The sequence below is a fragment of the Manis javanica genome, chromosome 5 (assembly GCF_040802235.1).
Source record: "Manis javanica isolate MJ-LG chromosome 5, MJ_LKY, whole genome shotgun sequence".
In the NCBI taxonomy this organism is placed as follows: Eukaryota; Metazoa; Chordata; class Mammalia; order Pholidota; family Manidae; genus Manis; species Manis javanica.
The window spans coordinates 118928259-118955920 of record NC_133160.1 but is presented as its reverse complement, the minus strand read 5'-3'; the positions used below and the strand labels follow the sequence as shown (position 1 = coordinate 118955920).

Sequence of the window (27662 nt, the reverse complement as noted above, 5' to 3'; positions counted from 1 at the left end):
TACAAATGAACCTCTTTTCTCTTCTCTAGTGGGAGAGTGACAGATAATCATCTCAACTCGCTCAGGTCATTACCATTACACTTCTACCCATAAGGAAAGGTACAGGCATCTTGGAACCATTTGGTGTTACCCTTAGAAGGATGGTAAAGAGCCACCTAGTGTTACCAAGGATCATCTCTTCTGGAAGGGTGTGTGAACAATGCCACCATCCAGGGCTTTATTCAGAGTTTTTGTCTTTTGAGGGTTTAAAAGAAAAGTTTTCTGTGCCCTGGTGGTGAACCCTCAGGGAGGAAAGGTGGTGTGTCCTCGATCTCCTGGGGCAGTGAGAAGCCTGCATTTTAAAAGCTACAACTGTGAAAGCCCCAGCAAAGCTTGCCTGTCAGGTTCTATATGACCAGTTCTCAATACTGTGAGGGCAGTAAGACAGGCTGGCAGGGCTCTTCCACCATCTATACACCTCTCTGGACCACACAAGCCCACATGCATTCTTAAATAATAGAGTTGGAAGGGAGAGCTTCAAGAGTAATACCTTTGATTTTTTTCTTACTTACAAAGTGATGGTAGCTATTGACAGATATTGAAGATCAGAATAAATATTTACTAACATTTCAAGGCATAAAGGGATTAATTTAAAAAAAACAGAAGCACCTGAATTTTCTCCGTGAGTATATGGAAGGGTTTAAACTCCTTACATAATAGCTTTTATATTAAAATAATTCATGATATAGTAGGAAAGATAACACTAGTGTCATAATACAGGAAAACATATGGTCAGAGACATAATAATGATACAAACCTAACATCACAGATATTGAGAAAAAGGAGAGAGGAAGAACATGATCAGGGCATAAAGCAAGTGTAACCCATTTAGGGAACAGAGCAGGGTACATCCTGAATGGAGCAGAGGATATTGAATCAGATGAATCAATGGCAAGTGATAACTGGGGAAAGACTCCCAACAGCCCTGGTGAACTTACCTGCGGAAGCAGTGAGCTGCTGTGAGCAGCCACGTACTGCTGATGAGGGTGGCACCACACTGATGGCCTACCCCTCTGAGCTGGAGACTGACCTGCCATGGCCACTCCCCTTCCATGGCTGTTTCCCTTCCATGGGCAATCCTTTCAGTAGAAGAGATTGCTGGTAATGGCATTTTTGAAGATGTCAGCCTTATTCCACAGCCTGTTGCAAAAATATACATGAGTGCGTATTCATGAAAAGGAGGAGGTAAAGCATATCCTGATTGCACTGGATGCAGGTAGACAATCCTTCATACTCTCCTTATTCTCCTACATTCTTCATACCCTCACTTGTATCATCAATATTTCAACCTTTCTTCCATAAGGTCATTGACTGTATCCTTGTGCCTGCTACTCTTTAACCTAGTCCTGGCACTCAGACACTAACATTACCCTACAAAAATCCTACTAATACTATTGAGGTTCAGAAGAAATATTTACTAACATTTCAAGGTATCCAGTCCAGAAATGAACTTTCTCTCTATAAAATGCATATAGAGATGGATAAACAGATAGCTAGATAAATAATTTATTGAGTGCCAAAAATATTTAGATCCCTTGCTACATGTTTTAGATGCATGAACAGCAACACACTTTTCAGATGAGAAAACTGAACCTTGGAAGGAGAACATAAATTGCTAGTGGTCACCCTGCTGGTAAATGATAGAGTTGGATATAAAATTAGGAGGATCCATATCAAAGCTTGTATTCTTATTACTGAGAGATGGCCTAGTACTGAATGTATGCTATGATTTTCCCTTGATGTGAATATACACATTGTCCTTGAAAGCCTTGAATTTAAACAGTCTTAAACAATAATGACCTTTTTCAGATTTCTAAAATTTGAAAGAACTGTTTTTTAAAAAGTATGATTCCCTGACAAACCATCAATTGTTTAAATTCAAATCAACCTTTAAATAAGACTTGAAAGTATACTGGGATACTTTATTAATGTACCTTTTAATTATTTATATGTTTATTAAAAATATGTTTCTTAAAAAAAGGAGTTTTATTCAGAAACAGATAAAAAATAATTATCTGAAATCATATGTATAAATTCATCATAATTCCCTCAGGGTTAAACAGCTTCAGCTTAAAGGGACCATATAATTGAACATACAGCATTTCTAGGTTAATATAGTACATATTAGTAGTGTCTAATACTTCTTCTCCCAACTTCCCCTTAAAATATACATGAATGTAATAATAACATAAATAATGCCTGTTTGTTATGAGCCAGGCCCTCTTCATGGTATTACATATATTTTCTCTAAGTTTTACAACAATTCTCTCTGTTAGGACTTTTATCTTCATATTGGAGATGAAAAATTTGAGTCTTTGTTATTTTTCAAAGGCAAAGGAACAAAATCACCAAAACTTAAGGAAAGATCAGAAAACATTATAAATCCTGGTAGAACTACTCATAATTGCAATATCTGGTGGGTTTGAAAGCAACTTCATGGACTACCCATGGTCTAAGATGTGAATTAATATTGTATTGTACAGAGAACCCCCCAAAAGTTTTACAAAGCCACTGCATTTGTCCCCAGCCAATCTTTGAGTCATCCTATTGTGGCCCACCAACTCTTTCTTTATGTGTGTATTCAGAAGACACACTTCTTAGCACACCATCCTATCTAGGGATACTGGAAAAGTAAGAAATTCTATGAAAATGTAGTTACTGCATGCAGTGGTTTGAATGTGAACTCCTAAATTTATATGTTAAGATTCTAACCCTTTGGTGATGGTATTAGGTGGGGCCTTTGGGAGCTGCTGAAGTCCTGAGGGTGGAGCCCTCATGAATGGGATTAGTGCCTTCTACAGGAGTCTCTAGAGAGATCTCTAGCCCCTTCCGCCATGTGGGGATACAGGTCTGTGATTCACCCTTACTCAACCACCCTGATCTTGAACTTCCGGCCTCCAGAACCATGAGCAATACATTTGTATTCCTTAAAGGCTACCCAGCCTATGGTATTTTGTTATAGCACCAAAAATGGACCAAGATACCTCATGAAAAGTAATTTAAACAGACAAAGGAGTCACTGCCGTGAGTGCTGTGACCGGTGATGCAAAGGGGACTGTTGATGTTTTCATAAACTCTATTTGGAGATCAGTACTTAAGCCTGCATCTAACTGCATAGCATGGTTAGGGCCCCCCAAGTCAGATGAACTATAAACTCAAAAGACAGACATATCTCTGAAAGGTACTACAAAAAATTTAAGACACATATTCTTGGTATCAACAAAGATATGCAAGAAAAATGATCTCAACGTAACAAAAGAAGTCAACTATAAGGGGAAAACTATGCTGTGATAAGAACACATGTAACAGCAGAAGAGCTGTACAACAATTATTTATGTAATTATGTAGGATTCAAGAAATCACAGAAATGTCATAGCAGATATAAAATCCACACGGAAGAATTAAAGAGAAAAAGTGACACCAGACAACTGAGATAAGTGGTTTTCAGGAGTACAGATTTGATAAGATTGTTCAAAATGCAGAGGAAAGTAACCTGATCTGGAACTTGAAATAAGGATTGATATAGAGGGCAGAAAAGGGGGTTCAAATAATAAACTGTGTTCCTAAAGAAGAAGGAAAAAAAAAACAGTTGAAACACAATCAATCATCAAATTTATAATAGAACATTTTTCCAAAAACAGATTGAAAATGCTTATAGAGTCCTAGTCAAAATTCAGTGCAAAACATTCTTCCATCTAGATCTCTTAGCAAGAAGTTATAGGATAAAGATTTCCTACATTCATCCAGGAACAAAAAAGATAGCCAACATAAGAATAAAAATTGTAGCAGCCTTAGACTTCCACTCTACAACAAAACACAGGAAGAAAATAGAATGACGTGTATACAATTTATAGGGGAACGTTTATGATCCAGTAATCCCATAGGACATTAAGATAAAGGAAATGGAAGGGGGAGAGCAGAAAATGTACATGCCAGATAGGTCAACAAAAATGCAAGAAAACTGAGAAATTTTAACAGGGAAAAAGCCTAACTAGATACTGCTTTAAAACTGTCTCTTAAATTATGAAAGAATGTTAAAAGATAAATATTTAAAGAAAATATTAAAATAGAATGTTAGAAATATAATTAAATATATTGTACTATCAGGAATATATGTAATTTTTTACTACATTCCAGAAGTAATAAAACAAAATTGTGTTGGTGTAAATTTATATATTTAAATGGTTAATTTAAATGCTTAATTATTTAAAAAACAGAACAATAATAAAAACACAAAGTGGTTTACAAAAACATACAGTGGACAAAAAAGCTTGATAAATTCTACTTTTAAATTTTCTGTGGCTCTTATTCATTACCTTTGCCATGAGATAGTTAATTGTGAGTTTTGGAACTTACGGTTGGTGAGAAGTTTCCTCATGTTTTTGCTGTTGATATCTGGGATAAACAAAATGTGATTAGTAGAAGAATATGTTTCTATTTCCGTGTGATTTTGTTAAAATGATCATGGTAAGAAATTCTTATAATCCAAAGCATCCATATTTCAAGAGGGCATAATTTTACTTTAAAATAAAGGAGGACATTTTGTTGTCTTTCTAATTTTTGCTATTGAACAAGAAAAAGAAATTAGAAAATTAGGAAAGAATGGTAAGGATAAATATCCTGATTGCTTTCTTTGGGAGCACCAGATATATATGCAAGCTTGGGGCAAGGGATAAGGAAACAAAAAGAGCTAGTGCCTGACCTTGGTGCTAACCATTTTATTTGAAACACAGTATTTTACTATCTCTAATTATGTGTTGGTGTGGAAAAACAGAAACGCCTCTCAGTTAGCAATTCAACTAGCAGTGAGGTAGTTTCAGTTTTAGTTGCTTAACCTTTGGAACTTCATTTTCTTCTACTTTAGGAGGAAAACTGAACAACCTCCCTGATTTTTGTTTTGTGAGAAATACATAAGGAAATCAACAAAAAGCTATTTTAAATTGGAATTAAGCTAGAGAACCTCTTCAAAGATCATGTCAATGGTTCTTCCTGCAGGGGTAAGCCTTCATAAAGTTGTATTTCACTGAGAGCTAACCCCCAGTGCTGACCTGCAATGTCCTCTGGGAGTCAAAATGCCTGTGTTTTAGTTTTGGCCCCAAATCTTCCTAGTCCCATGTCTTTTATCTTCCTTAAGTCTCAGCTTCCTTAGAATAGTCAAAATAATATCTACCCTTTTGTGCTTTTGAAGAGATCCAAGATAATAATAATTGAGGAAAAATTTAGAAACTTTAGCGAAAGCTCTAACCTAATATGAAAAAATTTCCTAAAACTAAACTTTGCCTCATAGTGAATTTTTATTTTAGCTTTATTCCATACTTATATGTGATATCAGTGGTGAATTCTTAAAATAGGAGAATATCTTGACCTAAATTCTTATGAAAAATAAAGAAGATTGTGAGGGAAACACAAAGATGGTGACTTACGTGTGAGTGTAAATGATGATTTGTTTATAGTCAAAGGCAACCTTTTTGTCTGCAGACTTTGGTATAAAATCCTTTCAATTGTTTTCTTGATTTGCTCAACACTGTGAGTAGATGGATATCGAAATATGAGCACCATAAAAATATTCACACCATGTTCATCTGGACTGAAGAGCAAAAAAGAAGATAAATAGAGGTAGTAATAATAAAACCAGCTCTCAAAATCTGTTTTTACCTATTCAGATTCACACTAAATTTACAGAAACCCAATAGATGGCATATGTGTATATCAACACAGAGCTAGATTTCATTTCCTAGCCTCTCTTACAGTTTATGGAAACTCTCTAGTGGATTCTGGGTAACAGATTGTGGGCAGAAATGATACCCCCCTCCCAGGCCTGGCCCCTGAGAACCTCCCAGGCCATCCTCCAAGTTCCCACTCTTCCTTTGTCAACCAGATACAAAAGATGCAGTAGGCAATTGTATTCCACAGTCCCCACCAGCACCCATATCTCTTGCTGCCACTCTGACTGGACTATAGCATGGAAATGAAATAATTCCTTATTGTGCTAAACCACTTATATTTTGGAGTTTGATGGTCAGTTAATATGTGTTTGATGAGTGAATGATTGGAGAAAGTGGTTATAAAAGGAAATATTTCAATATGAGGTTCAAATATATAAATTTACACTGTAATGTGTAAGTCTAGAAAGTCCCTAGTTGCCTTTTGAGAATAAATTCAATTTGAAACATATAAAGAAAGATATAAAGAAGGAAGGAACAAAAGTAGGGAAGGGAAGAGGGAAAGAAAAGAAAAGGCATATACCATATCATGTACCATACAGTAACCACATGTACATTTACTTTATCATCAAGAAGTGAATCAGACAAATAAGTATTACAAATATATATATTTGCATATTGATTGATACCCACAGAAAGTATTTAAAAACTTTCATCAAAATAAGTAGAAAACAAGATAATTATTCCAGTAAATGCCAAGCCTTTTGGATATCACATGAAAAGTATATTCAGGATGGATGCTAGTAATTTCTTCTATTCTCTGAGAAGTTATGTTCAATTTAGGTACATTGCCTTTCATCAGAGCATAAAAATGAAAAAGTATTTAAAAGAATAATAAAAATGCAATGGCATTTATGAAAAACCTTACTGCAGAGAAGTCACAGTCTGATTGTTGGGTGTGCTTAAAATGAGGACAATCAGAAAGAACTTGCTTAAATTCTACTTAGTTTCTAGCTAAAGGAACAGGGTCTGTCAGCAGCACCATCCTCCCCTTTCTGTATTTTTTTCTTTTAGAGATTACCTTTTTTTTTTTAAATCTAGTAACTGACATTGTTTCTTGTCACAGAGTACTTTACATCTTTCTATTGTGACTGAGAAATGGCTAGGTGGTATATAAGCTGGGCTACTCAGGACTTAATGAAATTTTCCTGTTCCTGTAAAGATTTGCTCAGAGGGGCTGAGCAGTTGTGTTCATCAAATGCTTCCTAAGGATACTGGCTTGAAGTCGCAAACCATGTTCACATACCTTATTTTGATAACATGAGATTTGATAAACCGACCCCCTCTAGAAGGCCATCGAAATATCGTAGACATCTGATCAGAAGATTAAAAAAAGAGAAATATTAGTCTTAAGAAAAATGTTACTCCTCATCTTATCTAGAGTTGAGGCAAAGATAAGGATTTTTTTTTTTATTCCCAGATGTGTGAACAGGTTTATTCACAATGGGAAGACAAAACCAGGTTTTCTAATCTTTGTAGAACTAAATAACCTTAACAAAATCGTTCAGCTTTCCTAGACCTCTATAAAATAGGGTAATAACATCTACTTCATAGAGCTGTTTTGAGCATTAAATGAATAATGCATATCACACATGTCACACCTTGCCTGGTAAATAGTGAGCTATTGATGATGTTCATTTTAATTATTGTTAAAAGAAGTATTGGTTATTTTTAAAAGCAACATCCTCACTATTAAGAAAACTCACCTAAATTTGCCTTATTCTTGAATATGGCATCCAGTCTACTATACCAATTTGTTGATTTTTAAAAAGATCATCCCATTACTGCAGCATTTGACACAATATGTAATAACATCTGTCATGGGACTCTGACACCATACTTGTTAACTGTCTTTCTGAGGCAGGCAGGCTTTCACAACTGGTTCTAAGTGTGGGAATAAGTTTTGTTACACTCTATACTATCAGCATTTTATTATTCAGTCTTCCAGCCTGAACTATTGATGGATTTTGGATGTTCAGTGAACTGATCTTCTAAACGGACCTGATTCCCAAAAGACTGTTGAAGTACTGTCTTATAATAAAAAAGCAAGCACTGGACTGAGAGTCAGCAGTCAGAAATTCCAAGTCCATATAAGTTTACATAAGGCTCACCTCCATGATAAATCTTGCTCCTCATTACTACATCTCTTGGGAAAAGTGAATATCATCCCTCTCCACAAGATTCCCCCCTCTCTATGACCCTTCTAAACTAACAACAATGCTCCATAGATTTTACCTCCTAAATATTGAATCAATCTCCATTCCTTCAAACTCACAGATATGGTCTAAAATCAGCTCCTTTGAAATTTGTGTCTGGCCTGTGCAGCAGCCCTCTCACTGCCACATCTATGTGGTTCTACTCTATCTTTCCCCCTGTTGGTTTTTCTCTCTACAATGATAACCCTAAAGTACAATCTGAGTGTGCTATACTCCTGCTTCAAGCCCAGTGTGAGCTCCATAATCTCAGCCCTTCACTCCCTCACCACACCCCAACTGTCAAAGCCTATCTTCATATCTGCTCTTTCCTAATCCCACTAAACTGGTTCACACCTCTGGACTTTGCACATTCAATTTCCTCTTCCTACAATACACTTTTTTTCTCAGGCAAATTTCTTCAATGACCTTTCTGTCATTGTTCAGAAACTTCAGTTGTCTCTGACTTGCCCTCCTCAAAGATGAACACTCCATTATGGGCCACCTAGCATCTTGCATGTATGATTCTGTTACAGAACTTATCACACCAGTCAGCAGTTGTGTCTTTTCCACTCTAGACTCTCAGCTGTGTGTTGGCAGGGAGTGTGTCTGATTCATCTTTGCTTCTTCAGTGTTTGGCCTATTGCCTGGCCCACAGTAAACTCCCAGTGAATGTTTGATGAATAATCCTTGAGTAAATAAGTTAGTAAGAATTAAGAATCGACAGTATAGTAAAGTGAAGAAGATGATAGTACATTGTTTTGTTTTATCTGCGAATCATGTTGCCATGTATATGGAGAAATCCATGGGAATTTGAAGCAAGATGTGAAACAGAAGCCCCCAGTGGTGACTCCCCCTATGTGGATGGTCATTCCAGGGTGTGGATCAGTTCTGATTTATGTCACTTATGATTTCAATACTCTTCTCTGAGCTATTTTATTTCCATCTCTCACGGAAAAGGAAGAAAATTTGATTTTAAGGTTTCCCGTACTTTATGTAAATGTCTGAGATTTTAAACTATGTACATAATGGCACTTTGGGAAGGGATCAGGTTTCTGTCATATCAGGGTTAAGTACCAAGAATCCACTCAAAGTAAAATGATATTAGCAAGATTATAGTCCCCTGAAGAGTCAACCTCTATTAAAAAATGGGAATATTCAGGTACAGTGCAGTATTGGTGTGACCACTCATAATAGTTTACATGTATTAAACTCCATACTACATGGTAGTCATTGAATCAATTTCTTTGCTTAAACTTCACCACCTTAGGAGGAAAGTATTTTATTTATTCTTAACAGCCCTATTGTATAGATGAAGAAACTTGGGACTCAGGACATTGAAGCAAACATCTGAGGTAGCATAGGAAGTGGTGGTTCTGGCATATGAACCCAGAGAATCTGGCTCTCAACTTTGCATTCTTAAGTACATTAAGTAGCATTGACAACCCTGAGTTACTTAGATCCCTGACTATAGATGTTCAGGTTGGTAAGGATAGAGAGGTCCTACGACAGGAAACCCTTAAATATATCTTTTATTCCCTGAATCTAAACTTCATAAAAGATAACCTCTTGGGAGGTTGCTTTTTTTCTGCTTCTTACTTTAATAGGGCTGAGAGAACTGTTCCTCTTTAGATGCCTAATCATTGCTGTTATCAATTTCTGGAGAAATTTAACTTATGTTTATATTTTTCTACTGAGAACTCAGTAATATTAGATTCAATCCAAATTACAAAGATTAATTGTATCCTTTGCTTTTTTTATGAAATAAACCTGAGACTAGATAATTTTATTAATGATCATTCCTTTTAAAATGAGATACTTTTAAATGGAATAACATGTTTTAAATAGTTTTACCATGAGCCTAAGCTCATGATAAAATGGGCAAAAAAAGTTCATCTTAAAATCAAATACCAACAGGAATCTTTGGTTTGAATTAAAGCATTAAAAAAAATGACATGTTTGAAACAATACGTGTGCCTCTTACTAATAGCACATCCAGTTACTTTTCTCGGCAAGCTTGAACTTGTGCCTTTCCTCTGGCTGGGAGCCGCAAGCAGATTAATCCTTGTGTCAGTAAGTAGCTACTGGGTGCTGCTAGGGGAAACCCTTCCTAGGTCCCCTGTGAAAGTGAGACAGGGAAGTTCTGAACATTTCCTGCTATTGTCAGGGAAATATGCACCAGCAGAGGGCAGAAACTCCAACAGATCATTTTTCCTTTCTCTCCATGAAAGCTTCCTGCTCGCTCAAAGGGATTTTTATTTGCTCTGGACTCCAAAATTCTGATCATTCAAGTCATATATTTGACAATTTATTCTGTGGTCTCATGGCTCTCAAATTGTCATACCATCTCGTTACCTAAATTTTCAGTTGTGTACTTTCCTATGCACAAACTTCTACACATAAATGTTATAAACTCCAGTAAGGAAGGTACTGAACTATTTAGACCTTGGTATTCCTCACAGCCTTGCACAAAGTAGGTATACAGTCCTTTTCATTAATTACTTCTCCAGCTTTGTTAATCTTACATAACAGTGTGAAGGAAAAAATGCCTTCATGACTCTTTCACTATACCCTGTCTCCTTCCCTTTTTCTCACTTATTTATTCATTCAACACAATTGATTAGGAGTATCCTATGTTTCAGGCACTGTGACAACACTGGATAACCAGTGATGAGCAAAAAGTTTATGGTCCCTGGGCTCATAGGACAGAGAGATAGGCAGTAATAAAAAAATTGTATAGTAAAGTAATGTAGGATAATGGCAGGCGAGTCTATACTAGGGGAGAGTTTTCAAGGGGGTGACATTTAAATGACACTGGAAGGATCAGAAGAAGCAAGCAACCAAAAGAGCAAGATTATTGGGCAATCTTCCAGGAAGAAGGAACAGAATGTGCAGAGAATCCAAAAGAAGGCCAGTATGTGTAGAGAAGAGTGAGCAAGGAGGAAAATGTAAAAGTTGAAGGAATAGTCAGAGCCAGAGCATTCAGGTGCTTGGCAAGAAGCTTGGACTATTCTAAGTGTATTTGGAAGCAACTTATAAAATTGTAAGGAAGTGAATAACATAATGTGCTTTTAAAAGATCATTTTGATTGCTAGATAGGTAAGCTATTCAAGGGAGTCTGTAGTGGGAGCAGTGAAGACTGTGAGCCACCTAAATGAGGAAACATGTTAGCTAGGTCTAGGATGGAGTTGGTGATTAGAAGCAGAAATATTACTTATGAATGGATTAGACAAGAGGATAAGGGAAAAGCAGGAATTCTAGCAACAAAATGGACAGTGATGTCACTTGTTGATTGGGAAAAAATAGAAATGAGAAGGGGAGCAACTTTAAGGAATTAGATTTAGATATGGTAAATTTGAGATGCCTGTGAGGGACCCAAGGGGAAATGTCAAGTAGATCATTGAATGTACAAAAATGGGTTTCAGAGAAATCTGGGTTAGAGATTAAAATTTTGAAATTAGAGTTACTGTATACTCATCAGTGCTAATGGAGCTAAACTTGCCTGTTTTATCCCCCACCCCCTTCACACCCAAAGGGTGGAATAATTTTATTCTTTTGGTTGCAGTGATTAGTGCAGGGTTGAGGAAGTATTCCAAATTTGACCAGCTGGATTAGTTCTTCAAAGTTTCCTCCAAGGACTATTATAGAAAACTGTCTTTTCCTGCTTTGGTTAATAATCTGGGAAAATTTTAATATAGAGTAGCTATTAGCTATGTGACTTGCCACATGGAAAATAAATTTTAAAAAAAAAGAAAAATATGAGGACATTGTTTGAGCCTCTGGAGCAGGTATACCTGAAGCCAGATTAACCTCTAGATTTTTTCCCAACAATCCTACCTCCCTCTCTCCTACTCCTCCCCCTTCCCTCTTTCACTCCCTCCATCCTTCTTTCCTTTCCTTTTTCTTTGACTTGTTAAGTGGGTTTCTGTTATTTTCTGTCAAAAGTGTCTTATTCCTTATGGGAATGGTCGAGATTCATTTAAGAGCAACAGAAAAAATAGAAGCAAAGTCAGAATTGTGCCTTGGATGATCTGGAGGCTTAAGCCTATGGGAATTTATTGTCTATAATCACTTACAAGCAAATACAAATTATTTTCTTTCTTCAGAAATTTCTTAAAAAGCTGAATTCACTTAAGTGATGATGAATTGCGGTGAGAGAGGAATTGTAGTAGATACTTGTTCTTTATCCAAACTGCGATTCTCAGGCAGGTACACCAAGCCCCCAAGTTGTATAAGTATTGATTGATAACAGCTCATACTTGCAATTCTTCAGAAGCCTGCTCTTTTCTGACCTGAGTAATTTACCTAGTAATGTCTGGGATCTTATGCTCCAACCTTCCCTGGGCAGCCCTTGTTGTTTTAAACAGCCAAGCCTCTTACTTCTGGGTGGAACCACCTCTGTGATGTAATTTAGTATCCACATTTCCTGGAGAAATCAGGCTGAGGTTGCATTTCTGAAAACACATTTTTGTCTTGTTTCTTCCTCTGCCCTTTCCTGTTGCCATCACTTCCTTTTTCCTGAAAACTGTTAGTTAATAAATCATTTACCAACAACCCTATCACAGACTCTGCTTCTTTGGATCTAACCTATTCAGGGATAAATTAGTTGTAGCTAGAGAATGCTCTGCTGTGCATCTATTTCAATTCTTTGGAAGATCAGTGACAACATTTTCAACTTTCAGATGAGGTTTTTAGTTTGTAAGCAGTAAAAGAGCTAATAAATTTAAATGGAAAAGTCTTTTAGAGATAATATTTTGTGCATCCAAAGGTGATTTCATATTGCAAATATTACTTCCTTGAAATAGAAAGAGAGAGAGAGAGAGAGAGAGAGAGAGAGAGAGAGAGAGAGAGAGAGAGAAAGAAAGAATGAAAGAAAGAAAAATTTAAAAGTTATTTCCTTAGACTTAATTGTAGTTTTAGAATGTAAGGAGCACAATAGAGGGTTGTGGGGGGAACTGATTATTCAGACAGAAGGTTAGAAAGGTATAGAGCCCACATCTGTAGTCTTTTGATACTGAAAATTCTGTAGAGTAAATGGAAAGTTATGAGAATTTCCCAGTCTTCATTTTGGAAATTGTCTCCTATCCAACAGTATTAATTGTCATGCCACTTATAGTATTAACTTTTTGGATTATTCTGAGCATTGATTTCCAAAGTGGAAACAATATATAATAGAGAATGTGGAAAAATATCACACCTTCAAGAAAACTAGCATTTAGAGCACTAGTCCTGAGGTGTGAAATCCTACTATCAGTGCACTAATTGCCTAATGTCTCCAAGGGGAAAGATCAGTCTGTTGGCATGATATCTAACTCAGTGCTAGCCCAAAAATATGTACTCAGTACTTCCTCTGTGTATTGCATTGAATTAAATAATCATACTTAAACCATTAGTTTTAACATAGCCAAACTAGCAATTCTTAGTATGAAAACAGTTATCTTGTTTCAATTACTATATTAAGTACTTTTAAACTCTGTCAAAAACAATGGAGCACATGTCAAAATACAAATACAGTTTTTAAACAAAACAGTTTAATGGCAAACTCTACCACACATCTGGCACTGGGATTTCAAATGGGATTTGGGACAGAGAAGGACACTAGGGACAGTGGTTACCTTTAAAAAAAAGGTTGTTGAACTCAACATTAGAGAACCTAACTATGTAAAACAAATGCTAACAAAAATGTAGGGAGAAATAGCAATATATTAATGGTAGATTTCAATACCCCACTTTCAACAATAAATAGATCATCCACCCAGAAAATAAGGAAACAGTGGACTTGAACAACAATGCAGAACACATGAACCTAATAGACATACACAGTGCATTCCATTCAGTAGCATCAGAATACATTCCTCTCAGTGTGTGGAACAGTCTCTAGGATAGATCATATGTTAAGCCACAAAATAACTCTTAACAAATTTAAGCAGATTGAAATCATATCAAGTATCTTTTTCAATTATAATGGTATGAAGCTAGAAATCAATATCAGGAAGAGAACTGGAAAATTTACAAAATGTGGAAATAAAATAACACATTCCTGAATTAGCAATACTAGTAAACTAAACTCATTGGTTAATGAGTTAAAGAAGGAATCAAAAGAGAAATTTAAAAAATATCCTGAGACAAATGAATTTGGAAGCATAACGTACCCAAACTTAAGGGATGCAGTAAAAGCTGTTCTAAGAGGGAAATTTATAGTGATTAACATCTCTGTTAAAAAAAAAAGAAAGGCCTCAAATAAATTACCTAACTTGAACCTCAAATAACTAGAAAAAAGAAAAACTGAGTTCATAGTTAGCTGAAGGAAGGAAATAACAGAAATCAACAGAAGCAAATGAAATAGAGACTAGAAGAACAGTAGAAAAGATGAACAAAACTAAAAGTTGGTTTTTGAAAAGAAAAACAAAATTGACAAACTTTTAGTTAGACAAAGAAAAAAAGAGAAGACACAAATAAAATCTGAAATGAGGAAACATTACAACTGATACCACAGAATTAAAAAGGATCATAAGAGACTACTATGAACCATTGCATGTCAATAAATTGGGCAATATAGAAGAAATGGATAAATTATTAGAAACATGCAACCTACCAAAGTGAAGTCATGAAGAAATAGGAAATCTGAACAGACCAATAACAAAAGGAGATTGAATCAGTAATCAATAACCTTCCAACAAAGAAAATTCCAGAACTGCAGAGCTTCACTGGTGAACTCTATCAAATATTTAAAGAATTAATGCCAATCCTCTGAAACTCTCCCAAAAAACTGAAGAGGAGGGAATGCTTCCAAACTCATTTTATGAGGCCAACATTACTAGGACACAAAAATGAGATAAGAAAACTACATGAAATGAAAACTATAGGCCAAAATCACTGATGAACATAGATATAAAAATCCCAGACAAAATACAAGCAAACCAAATTCAACAGTATATAAAGAGCTCATACACCACAATCAAGTGGGATCTATCTGTGAAATGCAAAGATGGTTCAACATAGGCAAATAGATAAATGTGATGCATCACATGAACAGACTGAAGGATAAAGATATAATCTCAAAAGATGCAGAAAAAGCATTTGCCAAAAAATTCAACATCCTTTAGTTATTAAAAACTCTTGACAAATTAGGTATAGAGGGAATATGCCTCAACATAATAGAGGCCATATATGAAAAACCCATAGCTAACATCATACTCAGTGTTGAAAAGCTGAAATCTATTTCTTTAATTAGAAACAAGGCAAGAATGCTCACTCTTACCAGTTCTATTCAACACAGTGTTGAATGGCCTAGCCAGAACGATCAAGCAAGAAAAAGAAATAAGAGGCATAAAATCAGAAAGGAAGAAGTAAAATTCTCTGCTTGCTGATGACATGATCTTACAGTAGAAAACTCTACAGAAAAAAACCCTGAAAAATAACAAATTCAGTAAAGTTAGAGGATACAAAATAAAAATACAAAAGTCAGTCATGTTTCTATACACTAACAATAAAGAATTTGGAAAATTAAGAAAACAATCCCATTTCTAATAGCATCAAAAAGAATGAAATAATTATGAATAAATTAAACTAAGTACTTGAAAGGTCTGACATTGAAACTTGAAAACATTGATGAAGGGAATTGAAGAAGATACAAATAAATGGAAAGATATCCTGTGTTCATGGATTGAAATAATTAATATTTTTAAAACGTCCCTTCTGCCCACAAGTGATTTACAGAGTCAATAAAATCCCTATCAAAATTCCAAGGGCACTTTTCACAGGAAAAACAAATCTAAAATTCATTTTAAGCCATAAAAGACCATTAATTATCCAAAGCAATCTTGAATGAAAAGAACAAAGCTGGAGGCATCGTACTTCCTGATTTCAAATTATATTAAAAGATAAAGTAATCTAAAAAGTAAAAAGTATGATACTAGCATAATTATGACATGTATAAACCAATGGAACAGACTAGAGTGCTCAGAAATAAACCTATGCATATAGTGGAATAATCTTTGACAAGGTCACCAACAGTACAAAATGGGGAAAGGTTAATGTCTTCAATAAATGGTCTTGAGAAAACTGGTTTTCCACATGCAGAGGAATGAAATCAGACCCTTATCTCTTCAAACATATAAAATAAAAGCTCTAAATGGATTAAATTTGAGATTTGAAACATTTAACTTTCAGAAGAAATATAGAGAAAAAGGCTCCTTCACATTGACTGGCAATGATTTTTTGGTCATGACACCATAAACACAGACAAAAATAACAACAAATGGGATTACATCAAATTAAAACCTTCTATACAGAAAAAGAAACCTTCAACAAACTTAAAAGACAGCTTCTGGAATAGATGAAACTATTTGCAAATCATGTTAGTGATAAAGGGTTAATATCAAAAATATATAAGCAACTCTTCAAGTTGATAGCAAAAAACAATCTGATTTAAATATGGGCAAAGAACCTAAATAGACATTTTTATCACAGAAGACATAAATGATCAACAGGTCTATTAAAGGTATACTAATCATTAAAGAAGTGTCAATCAGAACCACAGTGAGATATCAACATACCTGTTAGACCGGCTATTGTCAAAAAAATCCAAAGACAACAAGTATTGGTGAGAATGTAGAGAAAGGGGAACCTGGTACCCTATTGGTGGGAGTGTGAACTGGTATGACCATTATGGAAAACAAGTAAGTTTCTCAAAAATGAAAAGTTGAACTACTACATGATCCAGCAATCTCACTTCTGGGTATTTATCTGAAGAAATTGAAACGAGAATCTCTAAAAAACAACCGCACTCCCATGTTCATTGTAGCATTATTCAGAATTGTTGAAATATGCAAACAACCTAAATAGTTAACATATGTTGATGGATGAACACATCATGGATAACAATATGGTATAAACATACAATGAAATATTATTCACATTTAAAGAAGGATATCCTGTCATTTGTGACAGCACAGATGGATCTGAAGGCCATTTTTTAAATGAAATAGGCCAGACATAGAAAGACAATACTCATGATCTCACTTCTGTGAGGAATCTAAGAAAATTTAAACTTATAGAAGCAGAGAGTAGGAGAGTGGTTGTCATGCCCTGGAGGAGGTAGAAATGGGGACATGATAGTCAGAGTACAAAGTTTTAGTTATGCAAGATAATAAGTTCTGGAGACCTATTATACAGAACTGCGTCTATAGCTAACAGTACTGTATTGTGTACTTAGATTTGTTAGAAATGTAGGTTTTTTAAAAAAAATTTTTTATTAAGGTACGATTGATATACACTCTTATGAAGGTTTCACATGAAAAAACAATGTGGTTACTACATTTACCCATATTATCAAGTCTCCACCCATACCCCAGTGCAGTCACTGTCCATCAGTGCAGCAGATGCCACAGATTCACTCTGTGCCTTTTCTGTGCTACACTGTTCTCCCTATGATCCCCTACACCATGTGTACTAAACATAATACCCCTCAGTCCCTTTCTCCCTCCCTCCCCACCCACCCACCCACACCCCTCCCCTTTGGTAACCACTAGTTCATTCTTGGAGTGTCTGAGTCTGCTGCCATTTTGTTCCTTCAGTTTTGCTTCATTGCTATACTCCACAAATGAGGGAAATCATTTGGCATTTGTCTTTCTCTGCCTGGCTTATTTCACTGACCATAATGTCCTCCAGCTCCATCCATGTTGCTGCAAATGGTAGGATTTGTTTCTAGAAAGGTAACTTTTATATTAAGTGTTCTTACCACACACACACATAATAATAACAATAATAGTTTTTATTTTTTGGGAGGTGATAGATGTGTTTACAGCCTTAATTGTGATGGTTTCACAGGTATATACTTCTCCCCAAACTCAACCAGTTGTATGCATTAAATATGTATAACTTTTTACATATTAATCATACTTCTATAAAGTGATATAAAAATTTGCTAAATGATTTTAATTATTAAAGGTAGATAGAGTGCTTTAATTACCATCTCTCTTGGTCAATAATTAAAAAAACCCACTTCCCATTAAATATAGAAGGCACTAGATATTCATTGAAAAAATACATGAACCAATTAATAGATGAATTGATGACTTAATGGGTGGATGAGTAGATGAATGAATTAATCAGAGCCTATGCATTTCGTCATCATTTTCTATAATCATGAAAGTCAAATCTCTGTTTGGAGAAACACTGAAGGATGCTGGAAGGAGTGGAAAGAATTTTTTTAAAAGTAAGAAAACGCTACATAAAAGGAAAATGAAACAGAAAGAAAATAGCACTTAAAAAGTGAAACAATATAAGAGAAACTTTCTACATTTCTAAGAAGGTTAAATTAGCTTAATTGTCTCTGGTGATAAAATATAAAAGGTCAATAAATTGTCATCATAAAAGATATTGAGATCAAGTCTTGTTTGCTTATTATACACAAATCCTTACTGCTTAAACATCTTTAGCATGTTCATTGTCTTTTGCAGAAGCTAAGGTAGAATGAGAAATGGTAAAGAGAAAGGGAAATAAAATACTCAAGGATACAGAGGTATTATTACAGAAGGCTTATTCTAAAAACTAGGAAATTTCAAAGTGGTAAACTTCACATGTAAATGAGATCTTTCAAGATGATAGACTGAGTATATGTATATATTTTGAAAATCCCATTAAAATTATGTTAAACTTATAAAAAAGGAATAAATTAATAACACTAACAAAAACCTGAATTCAGGAAATGGAGGAAAAATAACTGACAAAGTAAGGTGGGGGAAGCCACAGAGTAGAATAGGTTATCTCACCCTCAACAATATTGACATTTTGGGCCAGATAATTCTTTGTTGTGTGGAGCTCTCCTGTGAATTGTACAGTGTTTAGCAGAATTCCTGGAGTCTAGATACTAGATGCCAGGAGCACTTATCCTCACAGTGAACAGCCAAAAAACTTCAGGAATTACCAAACATCCTTTGGGGAGCAAAACTGTCCCTCAGCTAAGAAACACTGGACCAGACTATGGATGAAGGGAACTCAGCCAAGAAGGCAGTTCCTTTGCTCTAAAAACTCTGGGACAGACTCAGCCCTTGGAAGTACCAAATACAAAAAGAAGGGATGAACAGAGATTACAAAATCCACTCACATTTCTACACACCAGTGAAAACCAATGAGAAATGTACTTTAAAAAGGTATCAATTAAAAAAAAAGAGCACCTAGCATTAAATCTATAGATGAACAAGACCTGTAAGAAAAGCATTTTAAAACTACTGAAATATAGTAAAGAAGTCTAAATAAATGAAAGTGCTACTTCTCTCAACCTCTGTATTTGAAGCAAGTTAACCCAAAATCCCAGTATGATGGTGTATGTGTTTGGTGTGTGTTACTTGATACAGGAAAGGAAAGGCCCAAGAATAATCCACACATGCCTGAAGAAGATGATGATAAATCCAGGTGTAGTGGATTGAATGGTGGCTCCCCCAAAAGATATGTCTATGTCTGGGAACATGTGAATTTGACCTTATTTGGCAAAGGGTCTTTGCAGATCCTAAGTTAAAGACCTCAAGATGAGTCCAGGAACACCCTGACTCCACTGATAAGTACCCTTATCAGAGTAAGAAACACAGATACCCAGAGGAGAAGGCCGAATGAACAGGAGACAGATATTGAAGTTATGTAGCCATGTATCAAAGAACACCTGAATCTCCCAGAAGCTGAAAGGCAAATAAGGATTCTTTCCTAGAGCCTTCCAAGGGAACCAGCCCTCTTGATATCTTAATTTTAGATTTCTGGCCTCCATAACTGTGAGAAAATAAATTTCTACTCTTTTAGACCACTAGTTTTTGGTAATTTTACAGCAATCTTAGGAAACTAATACAATCGGTATCAGCACTTATTGTCAAACAATAGAGATTAAAGCATTATAGTATTGACACAGTGAAAAACAAGCTAATTAATGAAACAGATTTGAAGGCCCAGCAACATCACAGTTCATATATGAAACCTTTATTTGTGGCAAAGATGGCATGGCAGACCAGCCAGGAAAGGGCTGATTATTCAGGTAGTGGTACTAACAGAACTGTTTATTCATATAGGGAAAAAATGAAATTAAAGTCCTAAATCAAACACATATGCACATACCAATTCCATATAGAATAGTTGCTTAAATGCAAAAAGGAAAAACGATTTTTTTAAAGACAATGACATCAGAATCAGAAAAATGTCTTATATGAACACAAAGGGCAGTAATAATAAAATAAATCAAGTATTTAACTACATTAAAATTCAGTACCTTGTTCATCAACATATATGATAAAAAAAATTAAAAGGCAAGCCACAAAATGGAAAAACGATATTGTCAATACATGTAATGAATAGAGGATTCATTTCTGGAAAAATGTGTTTTTAAGAATAAATTAAAAGAAGACAAAAATACTTTGAGAGATGGGAAAAAAAATCATGAGTAGGCATTTATAAAGGACAAGATACAAATAGTTGATAACCATTAATGAATCTTATTAATTAAGGAAATGCAAATTAAATCCATAATGAATTATTTTTCTATACTCATACCAATTGCCAAAGTCAATTTGTAGAAAATTTTGATGAGGAGGTAAGGCAGCATGAACTCTCATCCTCTGTTGACAGCAGTGTAAATGTCTACAAAACCCTTGGAAATCCAAAGATTGAAATCTGTCAGAGTTTCAGCATAACCTGTGACCCAGCAAACAAACCCTTTGCTTGGTTTATGACATAGAGAGGCTCTTCACATGCAGTAGGATCACATGCACTGATGTGTAAGGATGTTAATTAGCTGCACTGTTCATTAAAAAAATTAAAACAGCCCAAATGTCTGTCAAACATAAAATGAATTACTAAATGGTGGTGTATTCTTCCTAGGTCATTCTATACATAAGTGAAAATGAGTGAGCTACAGCTATATGCATCAATGTGAAATAAATCTCTTAAAACATAATATGGAGTGAAATAATGAAGTTACAGGATATAAGTCCATTTAAAAATATTCAAAAGAGGCAAAGTTGCACAAATTATTTGGGAATACATACATAGGTTATAAAACTATGGAACAATTAAATACAAATTTGGTGGATTTGGAGAGTTAGAGTGTTAACTTCTTCACCAGTTAATTAAGAGATAATGTCTATAGCTAATCATAAATAATCATAATAATTCAGTCCCATTTCTGTAGAGCTATTGCTTTGTTCCAGACTTATTCTCATAAACTTTATGGACTACACTCTAGGCGAGTATACTAGGTTTTGCTAAACCTCTGTGGTCATGCTTTTCATGGGACAAAATAATGGAAGACTATTCTATTTGACTTTCTGCTATGATAGTTTAAGATTTAGCTTGCCTAAAATACATTAATAATTTTAAATGCCTAGATAGATGCATGTTTTCAAGGGAAACCAAAATATTTGAGGGGCATAATTAAATTTGAAAATAATATCACGAATTTTAGAAACACATTTTTGTATGTGACCTTTCACATACTTTTAAACGCAAAGCAAACAAAATGAGAAAGCAAACACTGCAATCCTATATTCTTAGGTTAAAACAGGTTAAAGAAAATGAACCAAGAAGGAAAATAAAGAGTTAAAATACAGAAAACATGTTTCAAGCAACAATTTTGAACATTTTACATATATTTATTTAATCTGCACAACTGTATGGTCTAGATACTACACTATCCTCATTTTACAGAAGAAGAAATTGAGGCATGGACAGGTTAAGTTCTTGTAATAACCACATGCAAGTGAGACAAAAAAAATCACATCCATAAACTTCAAAAATTTCTATGGGCTTACCATTCTCTCAATCTGATGACTCCTTTCTATAAATTCTCTTGAGGTTCTTATTCCATAATTTTCTTTGTATTTTGTATTTGTGACTTTAAAAGAGGCAAGGTAATAGAATGACTTATCATCTGAAAGGTAAAAATAAACAGAAGATCCATGCTTAAATACAACCAGTTCCTTGTCTTCCCATCCTGGGAAATAGACTTAATAATGTATTTTAGTTCTTCTTAGTACAAGAATTATTGTGGACCTTTTTTCAAATATTTTGTAATTTCATCATGGCACCCAGCTAAAATAGAAAATTCAGGCCTCAAAGTATACTTTCAGAATACCCCTTTTATAGTACTTAGGCATATCAAAATTTTCATGCAGTTGGACAGGAAACTTACAATGGAAAGTAAATGTTGAAAGCAAATACTAAGAGGTAAAAATTATCAATTTCCTCAAAAATTTGAACATAGGTATATCATAGCTGAGCTGTATTATGAACTGACATTGAACAGTCTATCAGTTTTTTTGTGGCACTTATCAGGTTATTTACACGGGAACCTGTGATTACTATTTTCTTTCGCTTTCTTTTTGCTCATTCACTTCTCAGTTCTCTGTAATCTATTCTTACACACCAGTGAAGCTGCCATTGTTAAGGGCAATAGTTGTAATATAACGGCACCTTTTGTTTGGTCTTTTTTTTTTTCATCTTGATTTATTTGCAGCCTTAATCATGTTTCTTGAAACCTCATCTTAGACTTTATAAAGCCATCTTCTAATTTTCTTCCTTCCTCCTTGGCCATTCCTTCTCAATTATGTTAGAGAATTCTATTTCTACTTCTATCCTTAGCCACCCAATGTTCTATCCTTGGCCTGGTCATGTTAAATATCTCCTTCTGGGTGATCCTAAATGTGAATGGCCTCAACTGTCAACTATTTGTTGATGTTAATAGATAAACTGAGGCACATTTAAATTTTCAAGAGTTTATTTGAGCAAACATTGATTGAAATTGGGCAGTGCTAAATCAGAGCGGCTAGTAGACCTCCAATGGCTGGAGCTAGAGATTTCTATAAAGGTGACATGGAAGCAAAGTAAGGAAATTATTTGATTAGCTAGAATTTAGGCTGATGCTTTATGTGGGAGGCATTCTAGTTGACTATGATTGGTTGTTCTTAAACTTAATTTTCTTGGATTAGAGTGTACCGACTGGTTTAGGATTTGAGTTGCTTACATAGGCTACCAAGGTACTAGAACCAACTCAATCCAATGACCTCCTTGTTTACTTCAACAATGGATGACTCCTTAATTTTTATGTCCAAACCAGATTTTTGTCATAAGTTTCAATCTTCTATCAACTGACTTCAGATGACTATTTGTTGGACATCTAATAGGCACCTTAAATATAGTATCTCCAAAGAGAAATAATCACTTACTTCTCCCTGTACTGAAGCCTGCTCTGCTTCCTGGATTTTCTGTCTTCACGAACAACTCCATTAGCCACACAGTACCCAGAGCTTATTAGCTTCATCCCCATTTCCCACATCCAATTTTTCAGTCTCCAAGTGTTATGTATACAGCTCATTAATATGTCTTGAATCCTTTATCCCACCCAGAAAAGCTACATCCTTAATTCAGTTCTTCATCAACCACCTACCTAATTATCTGAAAAAATGACATTTCTGTTAAAAAAGAAGTCCCCCATCTAGATTCTTGATCTTAAATACTACCATTACAGTACGCTTCATCACCCAGGCTAGAAATCTTGGAGTAATCTTTGATAATCTTTAATCTCTTCTTAATTAATCAACATGATCAGACAGTGTTATCACCTAATTTTTAAAAATTCATTCTCTATTCACAAATTCTGCTGCTGGTGCTCTAGTTCATCCCCCCATTGTTTATTGTCTGGAAAATGTAAAAGGTTTCTAACTGGTACCTGCCTCAAGTTCTGTTTTTCTCAAGTCTATTCCTCACCTAATAGTAGAGTGATCTTTTAAAATTGCAAATTTGACAGTATCACTTCTCTATTAAATGTTTCCATGTTTCTCCATTGCCAGAGAAAAGGAGTCTTAACACCACTATGATCTACAAAGGCTTTTCTTGACCTAGACTCTGCCTATCTTTTAGCATATTCTTTGCAACAATCCCCTTAGGATTTATGTTGAAACCACGGCAAACTGTTTGCATTTGTCTGCAATCACCATGCTATTTTCTTTCGCTGAGATTTTGCTTATGCCAATCCAAAGACTGCACCGTGCCTAAATCCTGCTGGAGAAAATGTGGGGAACACTCAGCCTTAGCTAGGGGCTTCACAACTGTGCTGCTATACTGTTCTGCGAAGAGCTCTATTTTGCACTTGCCAATATCGTATCATAATGATCTATAGATTTCAGTCCACAGGAATATCAACTCTGTGAGAAAAGGGTTGTACCATTTTTGCGTTTGCAGAGAAAACACCATTTGAGATAATATGTGTAAAAAGAACAGTATGTCAAGGTTTATTAAGTGATAACATATCAGACAGTACTAAGTGTCCTTATTTTTATTTAATTAATTTTTCATTTTTAAACATTTTTAAGATCATAAATGCTAAATCAGAAACTGGAATGAACAGAAAAGTATATGCAAAAGAATAAAAACAATTTATAATCCTAACATTCAGAAGTAACTGATATTATTATTTTGGCTTATGTTTCTCTTTCTAAAAATATTGTTTTAATTGACTGATGCAGTTGAATTACAAAAGTAATTTGCCAAAGAACACCCAACTAATGTATGGTAGGCCTGTGATTAAAAGGTTCATCTGACTATGTCTCATGAGAGAATACATTCCCTACCTTCCTAGAACTGGAGCTAGTCCTATAGAATGGGAAGACAGACGATCCTACTGCAATTCAGACTTGTTAGGTTTTCAAGGAGTAAACCTATAAAAATAGCCTTAGAAAATTGAGTTTCTGGATTTTTTGTAAATTAACTCTAAAGACTAAATTCTTCAAAATATTTCATGCAACTCTTTATAAAATAGATTTGTGTTCCCCATAACAGAAAATATAACTGATTCTAAATAAACCTGAAAAAGTTAATCTGGATCATGAAAACATTTGTTGAAAAATATAACTTACTTTAACTTAATTATGACTAAGTAACCAAAAAACCAAAACAAAACATCTTGCAAACTCTATGTTTGAATTTTTCTAGTTAATATTTCATGTGAATAGTGGTGGTGGTGATTTTTTTCATTAATATTAAAAGATCTTCATATAATTATGGAGGTATTATTATGATATGTTTTATTTTTCATAAGTAGTTAATATTTTTAAGTGGCAGAGAATATTTTCAACTCATACATTTGACAATGGATTATATATATCCAGAATATAGAAAGAACTACCGAAATCAACAAAGAAAGACCGATGACTCAATAAAAATGGGGAAAAGACTTGAACAGACATTTCACAAAAACAGGAAATCTAAATGATCACCTAATTCATGGATAAGTGTCCAACATCATTGGTAATCAGGCAGATACAAATTAAAATTACAATGATGGCACTACAATCTACACCAAATTAGCAGATATATAAACTTATGGAGCAATGGGATCTCCCTACAGTGCTGATAGAAAACAGCCTCTTATTATCCATAAAGTTAAAAAGGCACATGCCTAGTGACCCAGCAATTCTACATCTGTGTATGTGCTCTGGACAAACTCTTGCATGTGTAAACCAAGATAGATGTATAAGAAGGTTCAACCAGTATTTTTTTAATGTCTAAAACATGAACCACCCATATGCCCATGAGCATTTGAATAATTAAGTAAATTAAGTCATGTTTAAGACAATAGAATATTAGTCAATACTGAAAATAAACGGACTAAAGCTAACAACAGGGTGGATGATTTCCTGCAACAGTATTGAGAAGAAACAAGGCTCCAAAAAAAAAAAAACTCCATGTATAATGTTCTTATATTTACTTAATGCCTTAACATGATTTAATTTTTAAATATTTTATTTCCCTTTGATTAAATAAAAAAGGATGATCTAAACAGAAATCCAAAGGATAAGAATCCAACAGTCTACCAGTCTTTTTATCATGATGTGTAACAAAAAGTTAGAGACATTAATTCTGTCAGGCACTTAATATTTAATTAATAACACAGTAGTCATCTTTTAAAATGATACCAAGAACTTGTAGAGTTGTAAATATAAAATGTGAGAAGAAAAAGTGGCACCTGACATCCAGGCAGTGGCCTGGTACTATCACCTAGTCCTTAGCATTTTGTTGAGCAAACGGTTTCCTAAAACATCAGTGCTAGACAAGGCCACTCTGCTATGACACAGATGATGACAAAAATAAGACCATTTAGAGTTGTGTCTCAACTCAGATAAAAACACTATTCAACCAAACAAACAAACAAACAAACAAATAAGATAGAACATTTTCCTCTGCTGGATGTTATGAGTGACTGCTACTTCTCTAACAATTACAGCTTTCTTTTAACTTCACTTCATTGCTTTGCCTGACAGATAAGATTTATTAAGATACCTAATTGCAGCCTTATTCCAACTTCCTGTCAGCATCCAATATAGAGGAAGACCCACTTCCTCAAACATCCCCCAAATCTCCTCGCAGAAGTCAAATCTTTTAATACATCCATTCTTACAATCTGACAAAGTGCCCCATGGTTCCTCCTTTGCAACAAGTACTGAAGCAACCTCGTTCCATCACAGATGTGTTCCTGGTGGTCTTTGGTTGGATGCCATTGACAAACCATTCGTTTTCTAAAGTCATTGAATTATTCTAGAATGCTTGTTTGAAAATATCCCATATGTTAGGGAGTAGAATTATAATACAGTGGAAGCTGCTTATTCATAATTATTGAAATTCCCTAGGATAAAAGTCACTATCAAAGTTACTTCAATCCTGGTGATGTAAATTTCACCAACAGTCTGCTAAAATGCTTACTTCTATTTTTGTCATTTCATATATTTCATTATTTTTAGTCTCCTGCCTCTCAGGTCCATTTATTTCCTGTCTTTAAAATTAATATTTTTAAAATACTTTTCTTCTTGGTTTTATCCTGGCTACTACAATGTGATTTCCTTCACTGACTTGGTTTTGATTTCTTTATGCTATAAAAATATGTACATTATAGTTTTGATATGTATATGTCATTTTAGAGACTTGTATCTTTCCCCTTCCATTTATTTATTCTCTATCATAGCCCAAGTTCTCCTTTGTTTTACTAAATTTCCATCTATAATTGTGCAGCTCTCATAATTGCATGGAAGATCCATGTGACAGGGTCCTCAAATTGTTGAGTGTTAACCTCTGTAGTAGTTTCTTACTGCCTCTGTAACAAATTACCACAAATCCAGTGTTCTCAACAAAAATTTGTTTTCTTACAGTTCTGGGGTCAAAAATTTGAAAAGAGTTTGCAGGGTTAAAATTAAGATGTTGGCAGAGCTGGCTCCTTCTGGAGACTCTAAGAGGGTAATCTTTGTCCTTGACATTTTTGGTTCTGAGGAGTGATATTCATTCCTGGCTTGTGGTCCCACTTCACATTGTTCCTGTCCCCCCACTGCCATCACATAGCCTTCTTCCTCCCTTGATATTGCCTTTCTCTTATAAAGACCTTGGAGGGCCCATCTGGAAAACTTAGGGACCATCTAGAGAGTCCACAATAATCTCTCCTTTCCAAGATCCTTAATTTACATCTGGAAAATCAATCTGGAAAATCGCTTTTGCTGTATGGGTAACATATGTTCCAAGATTAAGACATGGATTAAGACCTTGGAAGTGGGGGGGTGGTATGATGAGTATTATTTAGCCTACTACCATGACATTTTTAAAAATACTTTTTTGTTATTATTTTTATTATCTGTTTACTTTTCTTTTTTGAACACTTGTAGCACTGAGGCGGAGGGCATTTTAA

The 27662-nt window shown here is 34.8% G+C and overlaps 1 protein-coding gene across 2 annotated transcripts in view; it reads right to left on the bottom strand.

Annotated features, from left to right (window-relative positions):
- The window catches only part of LOC108392643 (transmembrane serine protease 11F), a 76394-nt gene that overhangs the window by 8697 nt on the left and 40035 nt on the right, over positions 1-27662 (bottom strand). Inside the window, exons 4-8 of one of the 2 annotated variants that reach the window (XM_017653003.3) lie at positions 21748-21866; positions 7009-7076; positions 5463-5626; positions 4396-4434; positions 978-1179 (exon numbers count right to left, since the gene is read on the bottom strand). In XM_017653003.3, coding sequence (XP_017508492.2) covers positions 978-1179; positions 4396-4434; positions 5463-5626; positions 7009-7076; positions 21748-21866 — 592 coding nt within the window. The remainder of the gene's footprint in view (positions 1-977; positions 1180-4395; positions 4435-5462; positions 5627-7008; positions 7077-21747; positions 21867-27662) is intronic. The other variant, XM_073237517.1, reaches the window with a different exon arrangement.